This window comes from Tachysurus fulvidraco, chromosome 11 (assembly GCF_022655615.1).
Source record: "Tachysurus fulvidraco isolate hzauxx_2018 chromosome 11, HZAU_PFXX_2.0, whole genome shotgun sequence".
Lineage (NCBI taxonomy): Eukaryota > Metazoa > Chordata > Actinopteri > Siluriformes > Bagridae > Tachysurus > Tachysurus fulvidraco.
Genome location: NC_062528.1, coordinates 9,941,311 through 9,969,083, shown reverse-complemented (window position 1 = coordinate 9,969,083; position 27,773 = coordinate 9,941,311). Strand labels below are relative to the sequence as shown.

At 42.1% G+C, this 27,773-nt stretch overlaps 1 protein-coding gene across 2 annotated transcripts; it reads left to right on the top strand.

The window, feature by feature from the left end:
• The first annotated feature begins 834 nt into the window (after positions 1–834).
• Positions 835–27,773, top strand: taok1a (TAO kinase 1a). Of its 2 annotated transcripts, none has more exons than XM_027147477.2 (20): positions 835–929; positions 13,015–13,259; positions 13,389–13,460; positions 14,083–14,184; positions 14,420–14,465; positions 14,656–14,752; positions 15,171–15,284; positions 15,672–15,763; positions 15,881–15,974; positions 16,107–16,188; positions 16,998–17,165; positions 17,336–17,530; positions 18,054–18,191; positions 18,381–18,617; positions 18,754–18,882; positions 19,810–20,013; positions 20,269–20,508; positions 21,051–21,263; positions 21,353–21,535; positions 23,195–27,773. In XM_027147477.2, the coding sequence occupies exons 2-20, from the start codon at positions 13,128–13,130 to the stop codon at positions 23,699–23,701; spliced, it is 3,045 nt and encodes a 1,014-aa protein (XP_027003278.1). In that variant the 5' UTR covers positions 835–929; positions 13,015–13,127; the 3' UTR covers positions 23,702–27,773. The 2 variants fall into 2 exon arrangements, with proteins under 2 accessions (XP_027003278.1, XP_027003275.1); XM_027147474.2 differs by lacking the exon at positions 835–929 and adding an exon at positions 1,759–2,309.

Sequence of the window (27,773 nt, the reverse complement as noted above, 5' to 3'; positions counted from 1 at the left end):
GCAGTAAAGTATCTTTGTATTTCTGGTAGATGCCAAACTGCATTTCATTGCTGTGTACCTGTACTATGCAATGACAATAAAGTTCTATCTATCTATCTATCTATCTATCTATCTATCTATCTATCTATCTATCTATCTATCTGTCTGTCTGTCTGTCTGTCTGTCTGTCTGTCTGTCTGTCTGTCTGTCTGTCTATCTATCTATCTATCTATCTATCTATCTATCTATCTATCTATCTATCTATCTATCTATCTATCTATCTATCTATCTATCTATCTATCTATCTATCTATCTATCTATCTATCTATCTATCTATCTATCTATCTATCTATCTATCTATCTATCCGGTAGATGTCAAACTGCATTTCGTTCCTGTACTATGCAATGACAATACAGTTCTCTCTCTCTCTCTCTCTCTCTCTCTCTCTCTCTCTCTCTCTCTCTCTCTCTCTCTCTCTCTCTCTATCTATCTATCTATCTATCATCATATGAATGCCAAATCTACACTGGGATTTTTAAGAGCACCACAGCTCTACCACCATGCATCGATAGCAGGTGAGTTTATCTTTCCTAACTCTATCTTTCCTAAATGGCTTCATAGGTTCTGTCACATTACACCACTTTGTCTCTACAATGAAAACAAAAGGATGGAGTGTGGCTCTTTCAATGCCATTCAGAAAACACAGGCTGCAGTGGCTTGAGCCCGCTGTTCGCCTGGATACAGGGAGCAGAAATCCCACGTTGCTATTGGCTGAGACAGACTGCTGTTCGGGGTCCAATCCACAGCATCCGCTCGGTGTTCTGTTTACCAATTGGTTGTTTGGATAACCGAGGACAGCACTGTGATGCTGTTTACTTCTAACCTCAGTGATGTATAGCTTATACCTTATAATGCAAAGCCACATTGTGCTATGGCTTACCATCGAAAGGTTTGTTAGAAATTTTCCCTTGTTTCCTCTCTAATACTTATACTGACTGTACTTATGACTTAGACCTTTTATATTTACATTGATCTTTATATTAGTAACATTTTGAACATTTTGAACTACTGTAAACATTTTTTTCATGTTTTTCTCCTTTGAACCTGAATTGTTTAGACTATTAATATACCAATAAAACATCTGGTATCTCTGCCTGAACATTCTGAAGTGTTTAAATGTCTGTTGATAAAAGATTTGCATATATTTGTGTATAGATTCTATAGATTTGTATATATTGTGTTCAGCAATGGACCTGGCAGTTTGACTTTTATGAACCGTTTGTATTTAGATATTTAAAACACATACACTCACACACACTCACTCACTCACTCACTCACTCTCTCTCTCTCTCTCTCTCTCTCTCTCTCTCTCTCTCTCTCTCACACACACACACACACACACACACACATACACACACTCTCACACAAGTCTTATGTCTGTTCTGAAAACATTTGAATACTGGACATGAATGAATGTATGGCTGTATTGTAATGTATTCCTCTATTAAATAGGATAAAACATGAATGAACAAGTTGTTTCAATAGGATGACTGCTAGTGTTTTACACAGAAAATTACAGATGGGTGTAATTATTTATTTTATTGAGCACAGTCAGCATTACTGAATAATGAAGAGGTATTTTTAGTCATGCAGGCAGAGAGAGAGAGAGAGAGAGAGAGAGAGAGAGAGAGAGAGAGAGAGAGAGAGAGAGAGAGACTGTCCCAGGGCAAAGTGAGTGTGTGTATGAGTGAGTGAGTGTGTGTCTATGTGTGAGTGCGTGTATGTGTGTGTGTCAGGGCTGAGTGGGTGTTTCCCCCAGCGTTAGGGCGGGACCGGTCGGCCTTCCAGGAACAAACTAGCGAAGAAAAGCACCACAACATGCTCACTGTGAACGCGTCTCTGTGCGTGCTATAGCAATTTCCAATTCGCCCAGCCTTTAGCTGTTCGGTCTGTCAGGGTGTGGTCGTCTTTTCGAAGATCAGTGCTGCACGTTGGCGCGTTTTATACGCGCGTCAAACTTGTCAGAAGAGACTGGAAGTGCCGGACGCCATTTTTATTACCGCTCAGGGAGAAGGCGAGTGACTGGGCCACCGTTAGCCCGGGCTGGAGTTTCACTATCCTGGACCAGTTCCTTAATGCACTTCCATAAGTTATCGACAGTTTGATCATGCCGTTTGATGAGTTATCCAGAAAGCCCTAAAACCGAACAGAAATTTGGGTAAACAGCTGTCGTGTTCGAATAATAAACAATTTGTGGACTATTTCTCCAGTTGAACCCTAAAAGCAGCTACGCTAACTGCCTTAGCCACCCAGCCTGGCTGTGGGAACGGTAAGTAGCGACGTGCTAGTGATTTAGCTTGCTAACTAAAGCTAGCTAGGAGCTTGGCAACTGCTACTGACAGAAAATACCTTCACTGTGCGTCTATACGTTAACATTAACTACTTCTATTCGCGTATAAAGGATTTATAAATGCGATAACTATATTCAGTATACACGGTATACTTTTATCACGGTAAACCTTCTGATATTTAACCTTAGATTGTGAGGTTTTGTACCAATTTAAGCTCCCAAGCTAAGCTAGTGCCTGTGTATTTGTAAACAATTGTGTAGATCCTTAGTTTTGTGTAGTTTTATATATTCCTTTATCATACGCTTATTTTTGGTGTGTGATTGTTCAGCCAACACGTTTTTTTTCTGTGATAAGATAACATGTATGTATATATAACTCCATACAAATCATCCACATTTAATGAAGGTTATTCAGATGTGTACAGTAATGTTTTCTTTATTATTGGTGTATTGGAGGTTTCTGTTTCCTTAACTGTCCACTCACTGAAACATTAAGCCCAGCTTGGTTTGGACTTGGTTAAACTCAAGTGACTAGTCAAATAGGCTAATAAATAGTCAATATAATGAGTTTCATCACTGTAAACAATTAAAAACAAACCATAATTCTTCACACCCTACATTGAGAAACTTTGCTATTCAGTCTCTGTGCAGTACAGAGTGTTGCATCTTGTTCTAGCATTTATTTCAACCTGTGATGGGTTTGTTGATGAGTTTGCGATTGGAGAATCGAGTAAGACGGCGGTGTCCAATCTTATCCAGAAAGGGCCTGTGTGCAGGTTTTCATCCCAACCAAGCAGAAGCCACACCAGAGCCTACTAAAAGCCAAGCACAACTGATTAAACAGGTGGAATCAGGTGTGGCTTCTGCTTGGTTGGAATGAAAACCTGCACCCACACCGGCCCATTGTGGATAAGATTGGACATGGCTGGAGTAAGATGTGTTCAAACTGAAACACCGAAACAGCCAGGAAGTAACCCTGCACTTGCTTATTCTCTCCTTATAACAGTTTCTCTTTCCAGTTTTCTTAATGCATAATGACAAGTGCACCAAGGTGTGGTTTGCACCTCGAGCTGACTGTAAAAGAAGGCAGCTTTTCCGTGCAGTAGGACGTGGATGCTTGCTCACACTCGCTTTCAAACTGCTGTTAAAACCTTGGCTTTGCTGTTTTGTTAAATAAAGCGGTGTGAATTTGGAGAGTTGAGCTTGATGAATCTCGGGCCTCTATATATATATTCTTCCTTAGGAGAAACTAACTAATCTTTCAACCCCCATCCCACCAAACGGGAAGTCTGATTCCATTTCATTGGAATCTAGATGTTAGATTAGAACTCGTTTTGGGTAAATAAGCGTTGCTTGTGGTCAGGTTTTGCAATGTTCTTTTGTGGCCTGGGATATAGAAAGACACCAAAGCTACAACACTGCGTGTGTCCAGCAAGTGAGTTGACGTGATTCTCATCACACTGATTGTAAAGGGTTCAGTAATTATAATCTTATAAGCATCTGCTTCAGAGGCCTGCCGGATTTGTTTATGGGTTTGTTTCACAGACACATGCAAACTGAGGGTGTGTCTAACCGACTGAATGGTGCATCTGTTTATGGGAGACACTGTCCTCTTTCTCTCTTTTTCCTGATCTCATTGCTGTCACTTAAATATAAGCCTCTGTCTTTCTTCCCAGCATCACTTGGAGCTCCCTGCAGTCTCTCCACACCAACATGCAGATTGTATTTACCTTCTGGTTTGCACTGATTTTCTTTAATTACTTACAGAGCATTTGTCTCTAACTTTAGCTAATCAATTCTGACTTGTTACTCTAATATGCTAGTTTGTACTTGAGAAGAACTCTCTGACAGAACTGATTTCCTAGTGTGGTAAGACATGTTTCAGATCAGATTGATGCTGGTAAAATGATTAAAAAAAAACTGCAATGAATAACAAAGTACGGTATTTAGTCTTTTGCACCCTTTTATTCACAGTAGCTTCACTTCCAATGAAGTACAAAGCCACTCGTTGCTATTTATTCTAGAGTATCAAATTCAATACATTCAAGTACAAGTTCTATTGAATGTAATTATTTAATAGAGTTAATGCAGCATGTGCATGAATGCAGTCAAGCTGATTCATTTACAGTGTATATTTGAGGCATTGTGTACGGCTTTGTTTAGCCCCATGTCTTAGGCCTTTTCTCTATTTGTTATTATATTTAGAATTATTTTTGCTAGTTATTTGCAAATCCTGTTAAAATTTAGATGTGGTGCATGCTTTATTTTGTTTATTTCATTGTATGTTATTAAAGGCAGAAACTGAGACGCATCTTTTTTCAATGCCTTTGAGCTTTAAAATGTCCCTCGTTTATTCACCGAGGTTGCATACAATATGCCCTAAAATTATTTGCAAATGAAATGATCAACACAGGTGGAGCAGCTTGTTGTCATGTGACTCACAAGGTTACAGTCAGGACATCCATAAATGCACTGTAATCGTCTCAGGGCACAACCTTTATAACTCGAGCACCGTTGAAGACAGACATTACATGCGTCCAGGTCACACCGTTTTTAAAAGTATGTTGGAAGCTGCTTTAACTTGAGTGTATTTTTCTTCAGCAGTGGATTCAGCAGGGTAGTAGAAATACTTTAGATGATTTGGAAGTTGTGCTCTCTAGAGGTGCTGATTAAGTGTCTAGCTTGTGTGATGAGGAAGTAGCTGAAGTGTGAGACAGGAACGCATGCACAGGGAGTTCCTGCCCTCCTGCTTTATTGTCTTGTCCTGCTGCATTCCATGCAAGTGTGTTGGATGCCATACCATGGACTTATCTGCATCTTGGCTCTACGGTCTGCATTAACCGTTCCATTTTAACATAAGTAGAATGTGCTAACGAGAAACCACATAACATATCGACACAGTGAGAATTCAGTCTGTTGGTGCTTCAGTCTGTAAGAGTCCTGTCTGTTCTTGGTACATTAGATTCCTTATGTACAATTGTAGACTCATGTTGTCTATATTAAGTGTTTTTGCTGACAGAAATGATTACCAGCGCGCGCACAGATGTTGTAGTATGTTAGTGTTTCTCTGGTGTGTTGGGTTATTGTGGGCAGTGTATAGGTCAGTGAGCCATGTGATTGGCTGTACAGTGTGAATTTATTGTGGTGTGTGTGTGTGTGTGCTGGCATTAAGAGAGCGGAGCTCAGTGCCAGGGTGTGAGGCAGCTGGTGAGTCGGTGGGAAGCAGAAGCACAGGCTGGTCTTGTGACCAATGCATCAGATCATTTCTCAGTTCTCTTCATTGTGTCTGTGCAGCTGATCATCTGAGCAGCGCTCGGCAGGGTGGGGGAACGATACAGAGCCAAAAAGCAACAAACAAGACACTATTTTAGAACGCATAGCAGAGAAATAATAGAATACAAGTTTAATGGGGCTTATATAGAATCCATATTTCACATGGGCATATCTGCAGAATCAAAAAGTCTAAAATCTCATAAAATCAGACCTTTTATTTAATAAAAGTAGCCAAGAATCAGTTACTATGAGTGAGAGAATTTTGGCTGACATGAGCTTTTCTTATAGTTTGAGCAGCAATGTAAAAAAAAAAGCTAAGACTTTAGGCAAATACTGAATGACCTGGCACAGCAATTTCAATGGGAGTGAAGTGCATGTACTAACTCGCATACAGGGACACACAATAAAAAAAATGCATGGAAAAAACATATCTAGCATAGTTGGATTATGCTATTATGCTGAATCCATATGTTTGGATTAAAGCTTTTAATAGCCTGAATTATTAACTTTTTAAGTATTAACCAAGTCAAAAATGTGTGACGTGACAATTAGAATCGCTTCACAGACTCAGACAGTTGTGCACTTTGCCATTGTGACCATATTTCTATGGCAATAGCAAAAGAGCACACTGTTTCTCCTTCATCTCTGATGCATATATACACACTGGAGAAGTTTCTATACAAATGATCTCTTGAGGACGTTTCATTTTGGAGGCAAGTGGAACATGTGAACGTAACTTAAGCTGTTCCATTGCGTAAAGAGACACCCAAAGGTACACTGATGCGTCATTGCAAGCATGAGTTTGGAAAAATGATGAGGCAAATTGCTGGGACGGGGTGGAATTTTTTTTTTCTATGCTCTTTTGGTGATGGAGCAAATTTTGCTTATCAACTGGCATGTTGGTTGGTAGATACAATTTACAGAACTTAAGAGTTGTGACTAAAATTGCACAAACGGATATCCACAATCTACTGAAATATTAACCCTACAAAACAGCAGTCCGAAGTCCATTAAAATATAGCATCAGTCAACACGTGTAGATTAAAATGTTGCTTCAAACAGATGAAAAACACTTTCATTCTAATCATTCGTGAGGGAAAAAATTGCCAACCCTTCCAGTAGTTTTCCATAAGAATTACTGTTTAGTTTCTGCCATTACACAAGTCTTACATTTACATTTACAGCATTTAGCAGACACCCTTATCCAGAGCGACTTACATTTTTATACAACTGAGCAATTGAGGGTTAAGGGCCTTGCTCAGGGGCCCAGCAGTGACAGCTTGGTAGACGTAAGAATCAAACTCACAACCTTCCGATTGGTAGCCCAACACTTTAACCACTAGGCTACCACATCCCCTTCAGTCTTCACCAGAGCTTTTCATCTCAGCAATTTCTGTTTGTCACACTTTTCATTGGTGTCAGAATCCTTCCCCAATCAGCAAGACAAGCCAGAGTAACAACCCGATTCAGAAGCCTAGCAGATGCTCTGATGATACAGTAAGGCATGTTTTGAATGATTGTATAAAATCTATTTCCCTTCCCAGCCATCTCCATTTTTTTTTTTTTGCATTTATAAAGATGCCATTAAATTGACCAGATTATGTGAATATACTGATCTTCCATTGTGTAGGAACTCCTATACACCTCTGGGTATCCGCTTGGGCTTTTTCCAATCTTCAGCATTTTTGTAAATATTTAGTAAAATTGCAGATGATTGTATCTGGTTCATATAATAGCGCGCTCTCACTTACAGATCAAATCTTTATCACAGTGCTTATTTGCTAATTGAGTTTTAGCACAACAGTATGTTCCTAAGGGAAATGGCTGTCATTGTTTTTGTCTGATGTCATTGCCTTTCATTATATCATGTGCCTAAGAACTGTTTCTGCACTTTGTAGGCTGCTGAAGTTAATCTCTTGTGTTCGTACCAAATTCATGACCGAACTGGTTCTCCTGGGGAAATGTTGCCTTACTTCAGATGTGCCATCAGACTGCTGTTATTTTGTTGTTCTTTATATACAGTCTGATGACATCAAGCACAGAAATGTGGGCTTTGAAATTTTCTCAGGAGTTCTATTTGAAATATTGTAATTACGATAATTAAAACTTTATTAGAAGTTGTAAATCCCAGCAGAACTAGTCACAATTTATTGTACAGGCCTGCCAAGATGAAAGCAGAAGTTACAATGAACTTTTTACTGTATGTGTTTAAAAGATCCTTCACATGTTCTTAATCCTCTTGAGGCATCAGATGGACTGATTTCAAAGAACGGTTTAATTACTTTTTCTTTTTTTCTTTTTTTACTTTTTTTTAAATAACATTGTGCAGAAGTAGACAAAATAAACGAAAACATTTGAAATTTTAAATGAATTTGAAGTAAAACATCTTTGTATACTTGTCATTTGAGCTTCTTAATATCTGATCCTGCAGGATCTGTGCCACGTCTAGTGTCGGAATATCATGAGGAAGATGTGACCAAAGGCTTGGAATGCTGGGAATGCTTTACACAGTGCGAATGTTGATCATTTTTATCTACTTCTTTTCCTGTGTCTGTTGGTGTATCAGACGGTCACTCAGCATGCACAGAACTAACACATGCTGTGTCAGAGAGCCTGGCACCGAGCAGAGTTTGGTGGCTCTTTGCTCACCGGCTCGTGGATGTGGTTGCCTAGGAAACTGGGGTATGTGTTCAAAAAGGCTAGAGCAAAATCTTTCATGACTGCACTGTCCAGCTTAGTGTGCGGGGACTTCAGAGAACAGGTGGCTGTTGCCTTGTTAGTTTCAGCTGAGAATTAACAAACATTTTTCCAGGACCAGTTTAGGGTTGCACATCATTTATTTATCATTCTCTCAACATTGACCTTTGCAATAGTATTATTAAAGTAGGCCACAATACGTTAATGAGACATTTGTGTGTGGAGGGGGCGTGTGTGTGTGTGTGTGTGTGTGTGTGTGTGTGTGTGTGTGGAGGAGGGTGTGTGGAGGGGGCGTGTGTGTGTGTGTGTGTGTGTGTGGAGGGGGTGTGTGTGTGGAGGGGGCGTGTGTGTGTGTGTGTGTGTGGAGGGGGCGTGTGTGTGTGTGGAGGGGGCGTGTGTGTGTGTGGAGGGGGCGTGTGTGTGTGTGGAGGGGGCGCGTGTGTGTGTGTGGAGGGGGCGCGTGTGTGTGTGTGGAGGGGGGGGGGGTGGTGTGTGGGTGGAGGGGGGTGGTGTGGTGTGTGGGGAGGGGGCGTGTGTGTGTGTGGAGGAGGGGGCGTGTGTGTGTGTGTGGAGGGGGCGTGTGTGTGTGTGTGGAGGGGGCGTGTGTGTGTGTGTGGAGGGGGCGTGTGTGTGTGTGTGGAGGGGGCGGGTGTGTGTGTGGCGGGGGCGCGTGTGTGTGTGGAGGGGGCTGTGTGTGTGGGGGGGGGTGTGGGGAGGGGGGCGTGTGTGGTGTGTGTGTGGAGGGGGTGTGTGTGTGTGTGTGTGGACGGGGCGTGTGTGTGTGTGTGTGGTGGGTGGGGGGGTGTGTGTGTGGGGGGGGGGTGTGGTGGGGTGGGGGTGGGTGTGTGTGGGTGTGGAGGGGGCGTGGTGTGTGTGGGTGGGAGGGGCGTGTGTGGTGAGGGTGGGGTGGTGTGGGGGAGGGGGGCGGGTGTGGGGGTGGAGGGGGGGTGGGGTGTGGAGAGGGGTGGGGAGGGGGGGTGGGGGAGGGGGCGTGGGTGTGGGAGGGGGAGTGGTGTGGGGGGGAGGGTGTGGTGGGAGGGGGTGTGTGGGTGGGGTGGTGGTGGGGAGGGGGCGGGGTGGGGTGTGGTGGGAGAGTGGGAGTGTGGGGGTGGTGGAGGGGGCGGGGGGTGTGTGGGGGGGGAGGGGGGTGTGTGGGGTGTGTGTGTGGTGGGTGTGGTGTGGGGGTGGGGGAGGGGGGGGGTGGGGGTGGTGGGTGGGGAGGGGGGGGTGTGGGTGTGTGGGGGTGGAGGGGCGTGGTGTGTGTGTGTGGGAGTGGGGTGTGTGGAGGGGGCGAGGGGGAGTGTGTGTGTGTGTGTGTGGAGGGGGCGTGTGTGTGTGTGTGTGGAGGGGGCGAGGGGGCGTGTGTGTGTGTGGCGAGGGGGCGTGTGGAGGGGGCGAGGGGGCGTATGTGTGTGTGTGTGTGTGTGTGTGTGGAGGGGGCGTGTGTGTGTGTGTGTGGAGGGGGCGTGTGTGTGTGTGTGTGGAGGGGGCGTGTGTGTGTGGAGGGGGCGTTGTTGCCTTGTTAGTTTCAGCTGAGAATTAACAAACATTTTTCCAGGACCAGTTTAGGGTTGCACATCATTTATTTATCATTCTCTCAACATTGACCTTTGCAATAGTATTATTAAAGTAGGCCACAATACGTTAATGAGACATTTGTGTGTGGCGGGGGTGAGGGGGGGGTGTGGGGAGGGGGAGTGGGTGGTGTGTGGGAGGGGGAGAGGGAGGCGTGGGTGGGTGTGAGGGGAGGAGGAGGGGGCGTGGGGTGGGTGGGAGGAGGGGCAGGGGGCTGTGTGGTGGAGGGGGAGGGTGGTGGGAGAGGGGAGGGTGGGTGTGGGGAGGGGGGAGTGTGAGGGGGGGGTAGGGGGGAGGGGGAGAGTGGGTGTGGGGGGGAGGGGGAGCGGGGGGGTGGGGGAGGGGAGGGTGTGTGGGGGGGTGGGAGGGGGAGAGGGTGTGGGGGGGGTGTGGGGAGGGGGGAGGGGGTGAGGGGGGAGAGGGTGTGTGGAGTGAGGGGGGGTGGGTGGGTGGGTGGGAGGGGGCGGGGTGTGGGGTGGGGTGCGGGGGGGTGTGTGGGTGTGGGTGAGGGTGGGGGGTGAAGTGGGGAGAGGGGGGGGTGGAGGGGGGAGAGGGGGTGGGGGGAGGGGGCGAGGTGGTGGGGTGTGTGTGGGGAGTGTGGGTGGGTGGGGGGAGGGGGGGGTGTGGGTGTGGGGGGAGGGGAGGGGGGGTGGGGAGAGGGGGGGGGTGGGGAGGGGGGGGGGGGGAGTGTGGGGAGGGGGGAGCGTGTGGGTGTGGAGGGTGGGTGTGTGTGGAGGGGGAGGTGGGTGGGTGGTGGGTGGACGGGGGAGTGTGTGTGTGTGGAGGGGGAGCTGGTGTGTGTGTGTGTGGAGGGGGGTGTGTGTGTGGTGGGAGGGGGGTGGAGTGTGTGGTGGAGGGGAGTGTGGGGTGTGTGTGGGGCGGGGGCGTGGGTGTGTGTGTGTGGACGGGGCGTGTGTGTGTGGACGGGGCGTGTGTGTGTGTGTGTGTGGAGGGGGCGTGTGTGTGTGTGGAGGGGGCGTGTGTGTGTGTAGGGGGCGTGGGGGGCGTGGGTGTGTGTTAGATGGGGGCGTGTGTGTGTGTGTTAGATGGGGGCGTGTGTGTGTGTGTTAGATGGGGGCGTGTGTGTGTGTGTGTGTTAGATGGGGGCGTGTGTGTGTGTGTTAGATGGGGGCGTGTGTGTGTGTGTGTGTTAGATGGGGGCGTGTGTGTGTGTGTGTTAGATGCTCTCCAATTTTGAGCCCACAATTAATATTAAAAATATAATTTTAATGAGTAATGCAATTTTTTCCATTACAGTACATAATCTTAAGCGGGTGTGTATTGTTGCAATACTTATATACATATATATTTTCTATTTTACATTTTTTGGGGTGTTGATGGTGATGTATGCTTTTGGTAATGAAATGCAGTACTTGCAGTTCTTTTAAGTGATATTACTGCGGTTTTCTGAAATGATTCATGCACTTCAGCAGTCCTTGTGCTCTCCACAGAGGCGTGAGAGAAAGGGAGAGAGCTGATGAGTGCTCAGGGTCTGGTGGGGAATGACGGTGCTATGAGTGTCTGTGTGTCTGCTGCATATTTCCTCTCTCACACAGCAGAGGAACACACTGTTCTGCACAGTCAGCTCAGCATTCGGTCATCTGTCGCTGACTCTCTTACACAGCGCACCGCTCCTATCCGTCCGTGCCGCTCCGTGTTTTTACATGCTGCTATCTTTCTCTGAAGAAAGGCTCAACGAAATCCAAGAGAAGTCCTGTGGGTTTTCAGTTGTCCTTTCTCTATATACATAACAAAATACAAAACAGCGTGAGACGAGTGTGAGACACGAGACGATAAGTACACAGAACTGTACAGCAGAAAGTGAATGCCATACAATAGCTACGCAGTGCAGCGACTACAGAACAATGCCGTGTGAGAAAACTGTAGCAGCAATGGGCTGTAAACTACAGTCACATAGCGGCAATATTGCCTGTAATTAATATTGTTGCAAGACTAAGGTGATAGAATTGTCTTATTGTTTTATTGGGCTCAAAATGTTTATACTAAAAGTGGAATATTAACATGTATGCCTTTTTATCTCAATTTAATGAACACTGAAGATCATATTTTATATACAGGTTATCTGGCCAGGTTAATACTAGTCAGTAGTAAGTGCTTATAAATTACTAGTCTTTGCAATCCCATTCCTTCTATGTCTGTCTCAGTCTTCATTTATTCCTACTTTTGCACACATTTGCCAAGTATGCTATGGGCTGCTGTGTGTCTATAAATACTGCCCATGTTGAAGATTGTAGATAGGTTGGCTATTTTAAACCACGGAAACGTCTACAGAAATGTGTTCCGACATCTGCTCCCGGTTATTATGAAAGAATGAGGATAATACAGGATCCGGTGCTGTTTATATTCCTAGTGGAGTTATAATGGTCAGGATTCTCAGTGTGCTTGGTTTTGTGCCATTTTTGGACATTGGATTTTGACCGAAGGCCTAATATTATTTTCTATGTGCTCAGACTTGAGTATTATTTATTTCATAAACAAAAGTCTACATGTATTAAAATCTTTTCACACGGCAGATGTCTCTCTCGTTCTCTCTCTCACTCCTTAATGGATGAATGATGTGAACATCTGTGCACAGCTTTTCATTCAACAGGTGAAAAAGAGCATTCATGATAGCCGAAGCAACATTCATAATGCTATTGCTTTAAATATCTCAAAGATTGCCCATTAAAGCATATCACCCATCAGACTTTTGTTTTGTTGACAAATATGTTAGCAAAAGATTGGGTATGTTGTCCAAAGCTGATGCAATGTCCATACAATTTGAGGCCCGACAGCGAACCGTCACCTCATATTTGAACACAACATCGAGGGAAGCAAAATGAAGATGCTGGAACTGCTGTGAACTGGCTGCAAAGTTCTAGTTAGGCAGATTTTTCCATTATTTAATGCACCAGATAATCAAGACTCTCTGTAACAATAATGAACTGAATTGTACTTTTAGAATTTGTATGAGCTTTTTACTCTTTTGAACTTGAATTTGTATGAACTTTTACTGGAATCCTGCTTTTGGCTTAAAGCATACCAATGTCCCCTAATGGTTTATGAACAAAAATCCATGAAGTTAAAAGGTATATAGATCCCTAATATTTCTCTAATGTCTCTATTTTTGTGTGTTTAGGTGTATATCTGTATGAGGTCATTGTCCTGCAGATGAGCCATATCCGGGGGCTGTTGCGTCGCAGACCCGGATAATCCCTGGTGGCTGCGGCTCAGGCCCCGCCCCTACCCAGCATGCCCAACGCTGTTCGAGCGGGGAGCCTGAAGGACCCCGATATCTCTGAGCTCTTTTTCAAGGAGGATCCTGAAAGACTATTCACTGATCTCAGAGAGATTGGACATGGCAGCTTTGGGGCGGTTTACTTTGTAAGCATCTACTGTACAGTCCAAAAAGGAAATCATTGGAATGTTTGCCACATTAATTCATTCAACGCGTTTTGCTTCAAATGCCAAGAAAAGTCCCCTTTCTCACTACAATTTTTACTTTACTCACAGGCACGAGATGTGCGCACCTCAGAGGTGGTGGCTATCAAGAAAATGTCCTATAGTGGAAAGCAAACCAACGAGGTTGGTATATGAATTTCATTATGATTTTTAAGATGAATCCTGAATCACACTGAGGCCTGAATCATATAATTCTGATTCTTTTTGTGCTGTCTGTCATTTATAAAGTAACAGTCCAGTTCTCCTTTTTTAAGATGTACAGTAGATTCAGAAATACTTGCGTAGATGTAATTCAAAATGAAATGTTTGTCCTTTATAAGATTATCTGTTGCTGTCAGTAGTATTTTTCCTCTGCCAGTCATAGGCATAATTAGGAATATAAATAGGCATATAACTATCTCTCTTAGTCATCTACTACCCTTAAAAGCTGTTACTGCTGTCAAATTTATCTTACAAAGTGCTAAAAATCCATAGATATATCCAATATATTCCCAATATTCATGGGAAATAATCAGTTTTCACAGAATCGTATGTATGCATCACTAAGTTTGATATCCATCAATATGTTGATGATGATTATTGTTATTATTATTAATAAGATGCAGTCAAAAGAATGTTATCAACCAGTGTGTTGTGAATGGTTTTGTGTTTTATTGTCTTGCAAAGAAAAAGTATTTTTTCTCCTGTCTTGAGGGGAAAATTGTGTTCTCCATTCATTCACATGTTTTTTTGCACTCTCCCTTAGAAATGGCAAGACATAATCAAGGAGGTGAAATTTCTCCAGAATATAGAGCACCCAAACAGCATTGAGTATAAAGGCTGTTACCTGAGAGAGCACACAGCATGGGTCAGTGTTCTCTTTGTCACAACTGTCTCCAAACATCGTACACAAGTGCATGAAAATGAAATCCCATAAATTCACATGAATTATTTTTCCCTTTGCTATGTCTTTCTGCGCTGACTGGCCTTTATGAATAACATCATGCATTATAACCTTTCAGGCTCTTCGAGTGAATCTGTGACATGGAGATGTGACACGTTGTCTGTTTACTATTAATGTTTTGTCTCCTCTGCATGTCTAGCTGGTAATGGAGTATTGTCTGGGTTCTGCTTCAGACATCCTAGAGGGTAAGCTCTGATATTTTTTATGCTTGTGTAATGCTCTATCACTGCAGAGACATGAAGGATGAAGTCACAGCTCCTAATGAACATGCAGATGAACTGAACATGTCCATGTTGATATGTCCGTATGTGCCAACAGCTTTCATCTTCATAAAGCCCAGCACAAAAGTCTGATTTTTCATTTGATCTCTAACAGTACACAAAAAGCCCTTACAAGAAGTGGAGATAGCTGCAATTACCCATGGTGCTCTGCAAGGGATAGCTTACCTTCACTCCCACAACATGATCCACAGGTACGAGTGACTCCCTTAATCTGGGTTTGTTTCTATATTTTGCATAGTGATGTGAACGTTCTGCATATGACTGACAAGCGATCCTCTTGGGCTGGGGTCCTTTAATTTAAAATTTCTTTGGTCACATACTTGTGACTGTCTTTCAATATGGTATTTGGTTTGGGTTTTTTGTTTTTTCTACCAGATCAAGGTGTTAGTCTAGTTTCTAAAGTTCCAGGTTTGTCCTAAGATTAGTGCCTAGTTGTATCCCAAAGGCATTACTGCACCACTGTAGGACAGTTTATCTGCCTGCATCAACAAGTTTTTGCTATTTTTATTCATAAATAGTATAAATCATCCTGTCTGTTCGCATTCTGTTTCCTCTTGTTAGGCTGTTTAAAGTTATGTTATGAACTAAAATACCTTTTTGTCCAAACAGGGACATCAAGGCTGGGAATATCCTGCTGACTGAACCTGGCCAAGTAAAACTGGCTGACTTTGGCTCTGCTTCTATTGCTTCTCCTGCTAACTCATTTGTGGGAACTCCATATTGGTGAGTGCTGTTTTCTCTGAGTTTCCTATGACATTATTATATTTTGCCAAACCCACAGCTCTGTATTTGTTTCAGCACAGCACTGTCTGAACTCAAGTTTGTGGGCTGCTTCAATAAAATTTCACCTGGCTTAAACCCAGGTCATGAAAGACCCATGTTTCTGGTTACACTTGCTTTTATGTATACAGAAATCACTTAGCCCATGAACCACAATCATTATATCATGGACCTCCTTCAGCAACATTACCGATCTTGTACAATTACATAGACTACATGAGAATCCAGGTCAAACAGTATTAATGCTGTTTGTGTGAAGGGTCCCTAATGTTATTTTTTATGATATTTACTGGCAAATTTCAAGATATCTAATCATGTTTTTTGCCTTAGGATGGCCCCAGAGGTGATCTTGGCTATGGATGAGGGTCAGTATGATGGCAAGGTGGATGTCTGGTCTTTGGGTATAACTTGTATTGAATTAGGTAAGTTTATCTGCTACAGGAAACCCTGAATTTCTAGACTGTGTGTGTGGTGTTAGTTTTTTGTGTAAATGTAGAGTATGTATAATTCTGTAGATACTCAGTTTTATTTCATTACAGCGGAGAGAAAACCTCCACTTTTCAACATGAATGCAATGAGTGCCTTATACCATATAGCACAGAATGAGAGCCCAGTCCTGCAGTCAAGTGAATGGTGAGTGCAGTGCATATTGATTTTTCTGTGGTTCAGTGTCTGCACCTCTCCACGCATTATTTAATTAGGCCTTTAGCGCCGTTAACGTGGCGTGAGCTGTATAAAGATCAGTCTTCTCTGCTCTGTCCTCAGGACTGATTACTTTCGAAACTTTGTGGACTCCTGCCTCCAGAAACTGCCTCATGACAGGCCCACTTCTGAAGAGCTTTTGCAGGTACAGCAACTAATGTTATTTTTGGAACATTAGCAGAAAAGCTCTTTGGTTCTGAAAATGAACACTATTAACATAGTCATGGGGGGAAAAGAACTGTACATTTCTTCATTTTTTTTAATTTATTAGGGCCTAAATAATAGTATGGTCCTCATCAGCTTCTTTAACCTCGAGTGTCCCTAAAAACAAAAACAGACAAAATATTGAAATCCATTTTTGTTGTTTTTGTTTGTTTTTTGTCACCTGAGGTTATTTGTTTGTGGAAGTTGTTGTGGACCATGCAATCGTATTTAGGCCCTGATGATAAATAACAGAAAATGTATAAATAATAAGTCTAACTAGTATGGTGAACCTGGGATTCTCAAGCCATATGATGAAAGGACACAACACACTTAAGACTTTCTGCGGTGTGTTTAGCTGTCAGTGATATAATTTATAATTTGTTTAAAACGCACAAAGAAGGTCATTTATAAATTGTGTTAGCATGCTCAGCAAACATGAGCCACCTGTTTTGCTCTGACAGAACTCACAAGCTTCATGCTGTTATGGAAACTTGGTCACTAAATGCCATTACTCAGATTACATATAACCCACTACTCGGATTACAAATAACACAGATGGAAATGATGATCTTCAGTATAGTGCTGAGTTTACAGCTCATTGTTTAATCACACAACAACAATGAATTTTCCATTCAATCCGAGCTATTTATATTGTGCAAACATAGTCATCTATGAATGTATAATATTTTAGCATCTTTATTTGACATTTATTAGTATGTTCTCATTGTGGTTGCTCCTGCTCTACTTCAGCACGTCTTTGTGTCGCGCGAGCGAGCCGCATCCGTGCTGGTAGACCTGATCCAACGCACCAAAGATGCTGTGAGGGAGCTGGACAACCTGCAGTACAGAAGGATGAAGAAAATCATATTCCCTGATCCACAAAATGGGCCTATGGCAGAGGCCCAGGATGAGGAGGAGGTTAGCTCTCACATAGAGTTTGTTTCTTTTTCATATTCATTTTATTTATTTTTGTATTTATTTGTTTTTGTTGATGTGTTAAGGTTTCTGCTTGAGAGCCCTGGTGTGTAAGCCACATTTTTTTGCCTAATGCAATAGTTCATACTGAAGGTGTTTGTTCTATGCTGTAGGAGCCGGAGCCTACAGGCACAGTGAACAGTGTGGGTAGCAACCAGTCCATCCCCAGCATGTCCATCAGTGCTAGCTCTCAGAGCAGCTCTGTCAACAGCTTACCTGATGCTACTGAGGACAACAAGAGTGAGCTGGACTTGCTGGAGGGAGACCACACAGTCATGTCCAACAGCTCTGTCATACACCTTAAACCGGTCAGTGCACTTGATTTGAATCATCCCAACACTCAGGGCTGTACATTACCTTAAATCTTCTACTCTGGAGGTTAAAAGGCTCCAGAGCTCATTTTAAACTGGTTATGACCAGTCAAAAGTATTCTACTAAAAGTGGTTCAATGTGTCAAATTTTTTTAATGTGTAATTTAAAAAAAGCATTATATGAAGGTCTTGAATCCAACATTAAGGGACTTTAATGAGGCTAGTTGTAAGCTTGTATACTAGTTTTCCAGATTTTGCTGTATATTACCAGCTATTGTTCTGCCTTAAAGTAATATCATTGAACACTATGGTATATTACACACTTTTCACACAGTTTCACCTTTTTGCATTTAGTGTTAGGACAGACAAATGGGAAACCATTGATATTATGAACACAATTACTATGAGCACTTGTTCTTCTGAAACATGGGTCCAGAAGCCAGACGATTGTCCTAGCAACAATGGTCACACTATAACAATACCTGATTGACCAATGTGTCATGTGGTTGTTTTTTTGCAGGAAGAGGAGGAGAGTCAACCGGAAATAACCCCAGAGGCTCCCAGTGAGCCACCTGAAGAACAGTCTCCTCCTGCACAGACTCCTCGCCGTCACCACCGCAACAGAGAGCATTTTGCTACCATCCGCACAGCCTCGCTGGTGTGACGCCATTTCATTTTGCATCCCTTGTTATGAATCATGTTTGATATTTAATTTCCCGGCCTAAAATGCGTTTACCCAAATAATAATAGTAATAATAATAATAATAATAATAATAATGTATTTACCTGCAGCAACTTGATATTAAGGCTGTGATAGTGTGCTTACAAATATTTGATTTTTCTCCAGGTGACTCGTCAAATTCAGGAGCATGAGCAGAACTCAGAGCTACGGGAGCAGATATCTGGGTACAAGCGAATGCGGCGGCAGCACCAAAAGCAGCTGTTCGCTCTGGAGAACAAGCTCAGGGCAGACTTGGATGAACACAGGCTGAGATTAGACAAGGAGTTGGAGAGCCAGAGGAACAGCTTCGCTGCTGAGATGGACAAACTTGTCAAAAAGCACCAGGCAGCCTTGGAAAAAGATGTAATTGAGAGCACAATCATTCAATTCCAATGCAATATCTTGTTTGCAGGCATTTGAATGTCAGTCTGTTTATTCATTTATTCTATTATAGGTTATCTGTTTACAGTTGTTTAAAGAACTTTATTTTTGACTTTAGGCAAAGAACTTTGCCAATGATGAGAAGAAGTTCCAGCAGCACATCCAAAGCCAGCAGAAGAAAGAACTTAACAGCTTCCTGGAGTCCCAGAAACGCGAGTACAAGCTGCGCAAGGAGCAACTTAAAGAGGTTAAAACACTCCTTGAATAAGCTGGAGAATTTTATATTCTTCATTTTTTTTTTAAATTTAATAAGTCAGTTTTGACCAGTTAGTTTTCCTTTTCTACTAATCTGGGAGTGTGACGGTGAACTGAGCCACTGTATACTATTTATTGTTTATTTTGTATGTCTGTATTCTATTGTAATATTAAAGCATAAGAATAAACTGCAGATGTTGGGAAGCCTGTTTTATTTGATCATAATATCCATCATGAATTTGTAAAGACCACATAAGCTTTTTTTAAATGCTTTAAAATGAGCCTTGTCAACCGCCAATGTCCTGGAGCCAATGAAGGAAAATGGGTCATGGCGTACTCCCTCTCTGTCAGTCACACTCACACTAGCTGATCGTGGGTGTATTTGAGCTCATGCATGTGAAAAGGGCAAATCTGAGTGTGTTGCACTGCTTTGTGACTCAGCATTAGCAGCAGTTTGAAAACTGGTTGTCTGGCTTCATGCATGTTTAGTGGAATCATGTTTGCTATTTAGACTCCATGTGGTAGCTGCTTTATGATGGAGAGTTGGCTAGTGTTGTGAAATTAGGGAACTGAACGTGATAAAACTAGGGAGACAACGGTGGGTAAATAAATAAAAAGTCTTCAGTATAATTACCAAAAAAAAAATAAGGCCATTTACTTTGCAAAAATTATTACTGATTTTTTCCAAATACCTTTTTTGGTCAAAGACTTATTCCTATAAATTTTTAATTAGGTTTAGAGCCTAGAGTTTCATCAACATATCAGGCGATTGTCTTTTCCTGCTGATGTCCTTATGTAATTTTGTATTTAATATTAAATATATATATAACATTGCTATAATTCAGGCTAATACAGTTTATGTAGATGTGGGTTTGTACACATTACACTATAACCTCTCTTTCACATATCCCTTCATCAGGAACTAAATGAGAATCAATCCACACCAAAGAAAGAAAAGCAAGAGTGGCTGTTAAAGCAGAAGGAGAACTTGCAGCACTTCCAGGCAGAAGAGGAGGCAAACCTTCAACGCAGGCAGCGTCAGTACTTGGAGCTAGAGTGCCGCAGGTTCAAACGCCGTATTCTTGTTATTCGGCACAATGTAGAGCAGGACCTGGCAAGAGAGGTGAGCAGAGCAAGCATCATTTGAATCCTTGTTTTAATAGATAGCTCCAGCTAGAAAAACAGCCAGAGTCCTTATTGGTCATCCCTTGTTCAGATGTTTTCCTCAGCAAAAACCTCTGGAAATTGACACTCTTGCTTCTAGCCTAAGCTTTGAACACTCCTAACAGTTGACCAGACACAATATCATCTAGAGCCTTTTCTCTTCTTGCTCTCTCCACAAAGTTACTGATGTTTTTCAATTTTCTCTATGCTGAAGGAGTTAAACAAGCGTCAAACACAGAAGGACCTGGAGCATGCCATGCTGCTTCGACACCATGAGTCCATGCAGGAGCTGGAGTTCAGGCACCTGAGCACCATCCAAAAGACCCGGGCTGAGCTCATTCGCTTACAGCACCAGACTGAGCTCACCAACCAGATAGAGTACAACAAACGCAGAGAGCGAGAGCTTCGACGCAAGCATGTCATGGAGGTCCGGCAGCAGCCCAAGAGTCTGAAGGTAGTTTATTAATACCAGCTATTATGTGAAATATAATAGCTATTATGTGGGATATTTAGTGTAGGTATATTTTTGAACTGCAGGTAACATGAGTGCCTCTGTCAGTCAGGGCGGGTCATATATTGAGCAAATACTACATGTTGGAGAACCAGACTGTCAACAGAAGGTGCACTTCTGAAGCCACAACATGCTTTAAACAATTTCATTGAATCGTTCATTTTAAATGTCTTTTTGAAACATGCATAGCATTTTACACCCACAAAAACACACACACACGCACACACGAATATATAAACTGTTTGTTTAAATCTGCCTCAGCAGCATTGTGTGATACAGTAGGTTTAGCACTGCTGCCCCCTGTGGCTTCACTTTAGTATTACATTCTGCCCCAGCAACAGAGATCTGGTGAGATCTGTTTATCCGTTATGTAAATGACACACACAACTGTCGCTCTGGATACATTTTCAGGGTCAATATTATTGATTAGTCAGATTAACTGCTGCAGTCCAAATGTTAGTCTACACTCACTGTTTTTTCATCAGCTCAAAGAGGTTCAGATTAAGAAGCAGTTTCAAGAAGCATGTAAAATCCAGACACGGCAATACAAAGCATTGAAGAACCAACTGCTGGAAAGCACACCCAAGTCAGAACACAAAACCATGCTAAAGAGGGTGAAGGAGGAGCAGACACGCAAGCTGGCCATCCTTGCAGAGCAGTATGACCATACAATCAATGACATGCTCTCCACACAGGCTGTGAGTAATACACATACCGGTCATCACTGGAATTCAGGCAAAGAGTTGATTTTTGTTATTTTATTTAAATGCCATATTTTGTTTGTCAGTTGCGGCTGGATGAGGCTCAGGAGTCTGAGTGTCAGGTATTGCGGATTCAGCTGCAGCAGGAACTGGAGCTGCTGAATGCATATCAAAGTAAGATTAAGATGCAGACGGAGTCACAGCAGGATCGTGAGAGGAAGGAGCTGGAGCAGAGAGTATCTTTGCGCAGGGCTCTGTTGGAGCAGAAGGTATTCCACAAATACACCCACACAAGCAAGCAAATGACTCAGTTAATAGAGAAAGGAGATCACAGGCTGCACATTTTTTTGTGATTCCTCAGGAGTCACCAGTCTTATTAAACACAGCAGTCTTTATCAGTGGTGTAGTCTACGGGATACGCAGGTATACGTCGTATACCCACTAGGAAAGGCCAAGGATTTGCGTATACCCACTAGGAAAGGCCAAGGATTTGCGTATACCCACTAGGAAAGGCCAAGGATTTGCGTATACCCACTAGGAAAGGCCAAGGATTTCCGTATACCCACTAGGAAAGGCCAAGGATTTCCGTATACCCACTTAAAAAGCGTGAGGATATGTAACAATACCGTTTTGTGACAGAACTTTCATTCATAAATTCACCCCGTCTGTGTTGCGAACACAGACAGTGGTTGCGATTGCGAATCACTAACGTTTTTGGACCATTGGGGCTTCAGTGGCCTGTGACCTGATCTGACGTCACCTACCAAGGAGGAAAATTAGTTGCTTGGCGGTGTTTTTTAGCACAAATTTGAAATTAACTAACTAATGTAAAAGAAGATATGAAACGAAAGCAGACTCAAACTACGCTCTGAGTGTTTTCGGAAGCCTGCGCCTAAAGCTACAGCAGCTTCGGGTGACATTTCACCCAAAGCCCGAGTACAAATGTATTTGGAAAGCTTTATAAACTACAGGTTCATTCAGTTCATAATATTCTGCAATGAAAGAGTGTTGGTGATAAAACTGAACAAATGTTTATTGTTCACTCTTAAATGTACATCGAAAATTGACAGCTGATACAACCTGTGCTCCAGGTCCCATATTCATATAATATTTAAGGCTAAATGTAACTCTTAAAGGTATAGTTCACCCAAAAATGAAAATTATTTCCTCACCCTCAATTTGTTCCAAAACTGTGAGTTTCTTTCTTCTGTTTAACACAAAATATGATATTTTGAAAAATGTTGGTAATCAGACAGTTGGCAGCACCCACTCACTTTCATAGTCTATATTTTTTCCTACTGTGAAAGTCAATGGGTGCTGCCAACTGTCTGATTACTTTTAGCCTTAAATATTATATGAATATGGGACCTGGAGCACAGGTTTTTTCAGCTGACTGTCTTTTGTTGCTTATAATAAATTGGAATGTTGATAACACATAAGCAGTCTTTAATAATGCTCTAAATTACATGTAGATGCATATTTGATGCATTAGTGAGTGTGGTGGTGCCTATAGGGTGTCGCTCTAGGATGGGTGCGTATGAGGCTTGGGGGGGGGGGGGGGGGGTGTCCCACAGTATACTCACTACACAAAAAACTAGACTACACCACTGGTCTTTATTCCTTAGGAGTCACCAGTCTTATTTTTTTTGTCCACACCACATCTCCCTCATCTCTGCTTGCTGCTGCTTCACATTTCTTGACAATTGAAAATGTGCAATGTTCTATGTTGTTTTAATACTTCAAGGGGTAAATACAATGAAATAATCTATTGAATCATCATCTTTTTAATCCTAATCCCAGATGTCTTCAGTGTGTATTCAAACCAAAGAATCGCCCTTGGAGGGAACTGTGTGTGTATATAAATTGTGTGTGTGTTTAATGATGCCTGCCTTGTGTTATTGGTGACAGCAAGTCTTTGTGGCCCTCAGATCGAAGACGAGATGCAGTCTCTGCAGAACGATCGCTCGGAGCGTATCCGCAGCCTGCTGGAGCGTCAAGCTCGAGAGATTGAGGCCTTCGACTCAGAGAGCATGCGCCTCGGCTTCAGCAACATGGTGCTGGCCAATATCTCCCCTGAGTCACTGAGCAACAGCTTTCCTGGTGCACCAGCCAGCTGGGCTCACTCAGCCAATCCCCAGAGTTCCCAGTGGAGCTGTTGCTCAGGCTCTGGCCTTCAGTACCACGCAAATCAGGGAGGAGCACCTGGCCAGCAGGTCTGGGGAGGATCTGTCTCTGGAGCCGCACCTCCTCAGTGGAGCCATGCGGCGGGGGGCCTCCTGGGGGCCGTGCCAAAGAGCAGCGGGAGTATGGCCATGAGAAACAGCCCACAGGCCCTCAGGAGGACCACTTCAGGGGGGCACAGTGAGCAGAACATGAGCAGGAGCACCAGCATCACCTCTCAGATATCCAATGGCTCCCACCTATCCTACACATAGATCCCAGAGTACCAGTGCCAGGCCTACACACATAAACACACACACTTAAAAACAGGTTATGGGACAGATCATGGGCACCTAGAATCAGCTTAATGGCACACTAACCTGCTTGTCCCTATTCCTGTTTTGTCTATTTGATTCACTCACATACGCAGCATGTGAGGTATAGATAAGCATTGCTCAGGTCACTAGCTATTCTGTCTGTGCAGGACAGTTAATTGGCCTACATGCAGAGCTAAAATTTGTCTAACACTGCAATTTACATGATGCTCTGTTGATTTCTGTGAATCCCTTTTAACTGTCTTTGCAATCAACACTATAAGCATTTAAAATGCATGATTATGCATTATGATGTATACAGAGAACATTTTAAACATTTCTGACCATTTCTGGAGCTCCACACAGCTGCACTGTTGCATTTAAAGAGCAGGTAGATGTTAAACAGACAGAAGTGTTTTAATCATTTTCGACAAAATGCCAAAATCAACCCAACTTTTAGAGATGCTTACATTCCCATCCTGCCACAGTGCCAGCCTGCTGTTATGCCCCAGGTGAATCAGGTGAACGTTCGTCTTCAGAGAGAATGTTAAATTATAGTTTGTCTTAACAAAAATGTTCTGTGTAATCACCACATGATTGTGTACTATGGGGGAGAGATGGTGGTCTTCAGCGTATATGTACAGTCATACACTTGTTTTGCCAGACATGAGGATTTTGTGCTTTAATTTAACACGATTCGTTTTATTGGTTGGGATTTTAAGATTAACGACTTTTGAATAGACATTGTATGTTTATCACCCGTAACGGTGCAATAGTATTTTTTTTAAAATCCAGATTAAAAATGTTAATTGTGTGGAGTCTCAGCTAATGCCACCAGGACGGTTTGTCAACATTGTCACCATCATGTTTTAGAAAGTATTCAGATCATATCAAAGGGACCTTCACCACAATTTTTAAGTTCAAAACAAAGGTTAGAAGTTATCAAGCACCTCGAATAAGTTCATTAAACGTTACACATTGTGTCCTTTTCATTTTACTACTAGATGGACTTAAACCTGGTTTGTTTTTTTAGAGCTTTGCCCTTTCGTTTAGCACCTTACAGAGCCAAAGACCTCAGGTATGTCACAGTTTGAGCTTAGTGAGTGAGTGCCTTTTAATTCACAGTTGTATTCAGTAGACAGTGTGCATATATGCAAGGGGTTGAATGTTTTACATAGACCGGGGGGGGCTCCCATTTTGTGTCGTGTGTTATTCTGCTTAGTGAAGTGTTATGGCCTGGAAAAAATTTGTCTGTTTAAAGTTCTGAATTCTACACACTTTCCTCTTTTACATTTAAATTCGCCACAAGTAAAGTTCTATAATTTGGTTACATGTAATCATGAAATTGAGTTAAAATTTATTTAAAATATTCTCACTTTGTTAAGGGGGTTGGGGGTGTATGGTTACTTAAGGTTAATGTATCCGAGTATATTGGACCAAAATATGATCTTTTAGGGTTGTGTGTTTGTTTGTTTTTGGTGGTTTGTCATAATTCAGCCATAGTGACATCAGTGAGAAATTTTACAATTTATACCTTATTCAGCTGCAGGGGAGCGAATAGATCAGAAGTACCTAAGGTTTTATGATTGAAACTGAATGCCATGCTAGAAAAAGGTTGGGATGAAATAGATGAAGAGGATGTGCATACCTAAATATAGCTAAAGTTTTAATGCCATATGCAATAGGTAGTGGTTTGTGGTGCCTTCTTTAAAAGGAATGCCAAACAGTAGCACTTTATGTTGTGTGAAGGTTGTTGTTTTTGTTTTGTTTTTTAAAGCTAATTGTAATTTTTTTCCCCCTTTCAATTTTTTTTCTGTTTTTCTGGCTCATTAAAAGACAAGCCAGGACCCAACATCATAACACCAAATACAGGCACAGGTCTTCCATGTTCTGATTGTGAGAGTAACTTTTACTGCAGTCGCCATGTATTACTGATAGTTTGTTTAAACCATTCTGAACAAAGTGGGAGGCAGAAAACCTGAATGAATGTAGAATGAATGTATTTATTGGCAGCAGCCTGATCAGGGTAGAATGCTGTGTGTTGGAGACTAAAGAATGTCTGAAGGGAAGAGGACTGCACATTGCGTTAATCATTAAGGGCATGACAGCAGGCTCAGCAGTGCAAATGGCAAATCTGTATGGGAGCCGGCGCTCACTCAGGACAAAGTAAAATAGCTAAACTCTTTGGTTTCGGTGTGAATATGAACATTTGCCAGACAAAGCTTTAGATGTGACCAAACACTGACATGGAATAGTGGTTTTTCGCTTTCATCCACGCTCTTGCTTGGTCTTGTGCTCTGTGGAGTAGGTAGCGCTGCTTGGAGCTATGGGTACATGAGTAGTGTTGCTGATGCCCCTGTGAGCCCTTTCTCTTGGACTTCCACCTCTTTCTCCTCCTCATGTGCTCATCACACTAAGCCAAGGTTTGCCTGGATCAAGTGTTTCGGCTGACGGACGAGTGAATGCACTTTGAAACAAAAATTGTTTGCTCTCCAAATCAGTTTTGTTTACACTTTGAAAACGGTGACTGATTGGGATCCATAGTGATTGAATTATTATTTTTTCACCTTTTTAACAGATTCTGATGCACGCTTTTTATTCCTTCCTTGTATCGTGTTTTTTTTGTTTTTGTTTTTTTTTACTATTGTGCACTTGTGAGTAAAGTAGATTTGTTCTCTCTCACTCTCAAGGCAAGTCAAATGAGATGAGGCACTGGTGTATGTTTTCTGTTTTAGTTTAGCATAGTTCTGTTTTTATTCAAATCTTCTGATTTTTTTTATATAACCCCAAATCCTTACTTACCAAAATGCACCATCCTTTAAAGACAAAGTTTATTGATATAGTTTATTTAATTAATAATCATGATGCTTAAATCCAGGTGTGTGTGTATCTGTGAAATGTTCATACTGTAGATTAAAAACATAGTCTAAAACGAGTCATTGTGAAACCTCATGCCGAGAAAGTTACTGAGAATATATGAACTGGTTCGACTAAAGTTGTGTAAGTGGAGAATTACTCTGGAGGAGTCTCCAGGTTGGATTTCAGGGATTTGTGTGTATTTTACACTGCACACTTTTTGTTCTCCCGATTCCATGAAAGAGTTTGTACATCAGCTCACAGCAGTGAGTCTGCATCTGTCGCATTCATCGTGCTTCGTTGTTTTTCTCATTCACGTTTGATACACCTTCTCAAATGAAAGCCTCAGAAGATAATGCTTTCATTGTATAAGAAAACTGGTGAAAATGATCACTCAGATCTTCTCCCATAAACAATGGCTACAGTCCTGATAGAACAGTAGCACAATCTAAGTTTAAACATTAGACTGTAGGCTTAATTTGGCTGAATCAGTTTTCTGGTTTATCTTAATCTTTGTGGTTAGATACATTAATACTTTTCATTTCCTTCAATCGTTATTGTTTACTTCCTTTGTCTGGATAAAGCATTGATTCTTTTTATATTTAAATTTTTTATTAATTTTAAACTTTTGTTCTACTGATTAAATTTAGGGGATGTGTAATACTGATTACAGAAAATACTGGTATCTGTTGTATACATATATTCATCTAACGTTTTCTAGGTGTTGGTGGTTAATCCTCCAATAAAAACACTGTGCCATCTCACAGCAGCCAAACTTCGTCACTACTGCGGCGTCTTCTCTCCACTGAAATCAGCAGTGGTTATTTTACAGAGTATTTCACTCTTATTGCCAACGTGGAAGACATAAAAATGGATCAAGGGGCTTGTAAAAGATGAAATGGTACATTTCTGTAAAGATTAATGTCAGTATTCATTGTTCTCTGGTTGAGCATCACCACTACAGTTCATATGTAATCTGTATCAAAATGTATAGATTGTGAAACATGTAACTGAATGTCTAAAAGATTTGTTTGAGATTATATTAAAGTATTCATAAATCAGAGAGAGAGGAAAAAAAACATCTAGGTTTTAATGAACAATTTAGCTTGTACTGTATTGTCTTGCTGGAGGAATAATGGAGAGAAGATTGGCTGTAATAAAATCATTTTAGTACAAA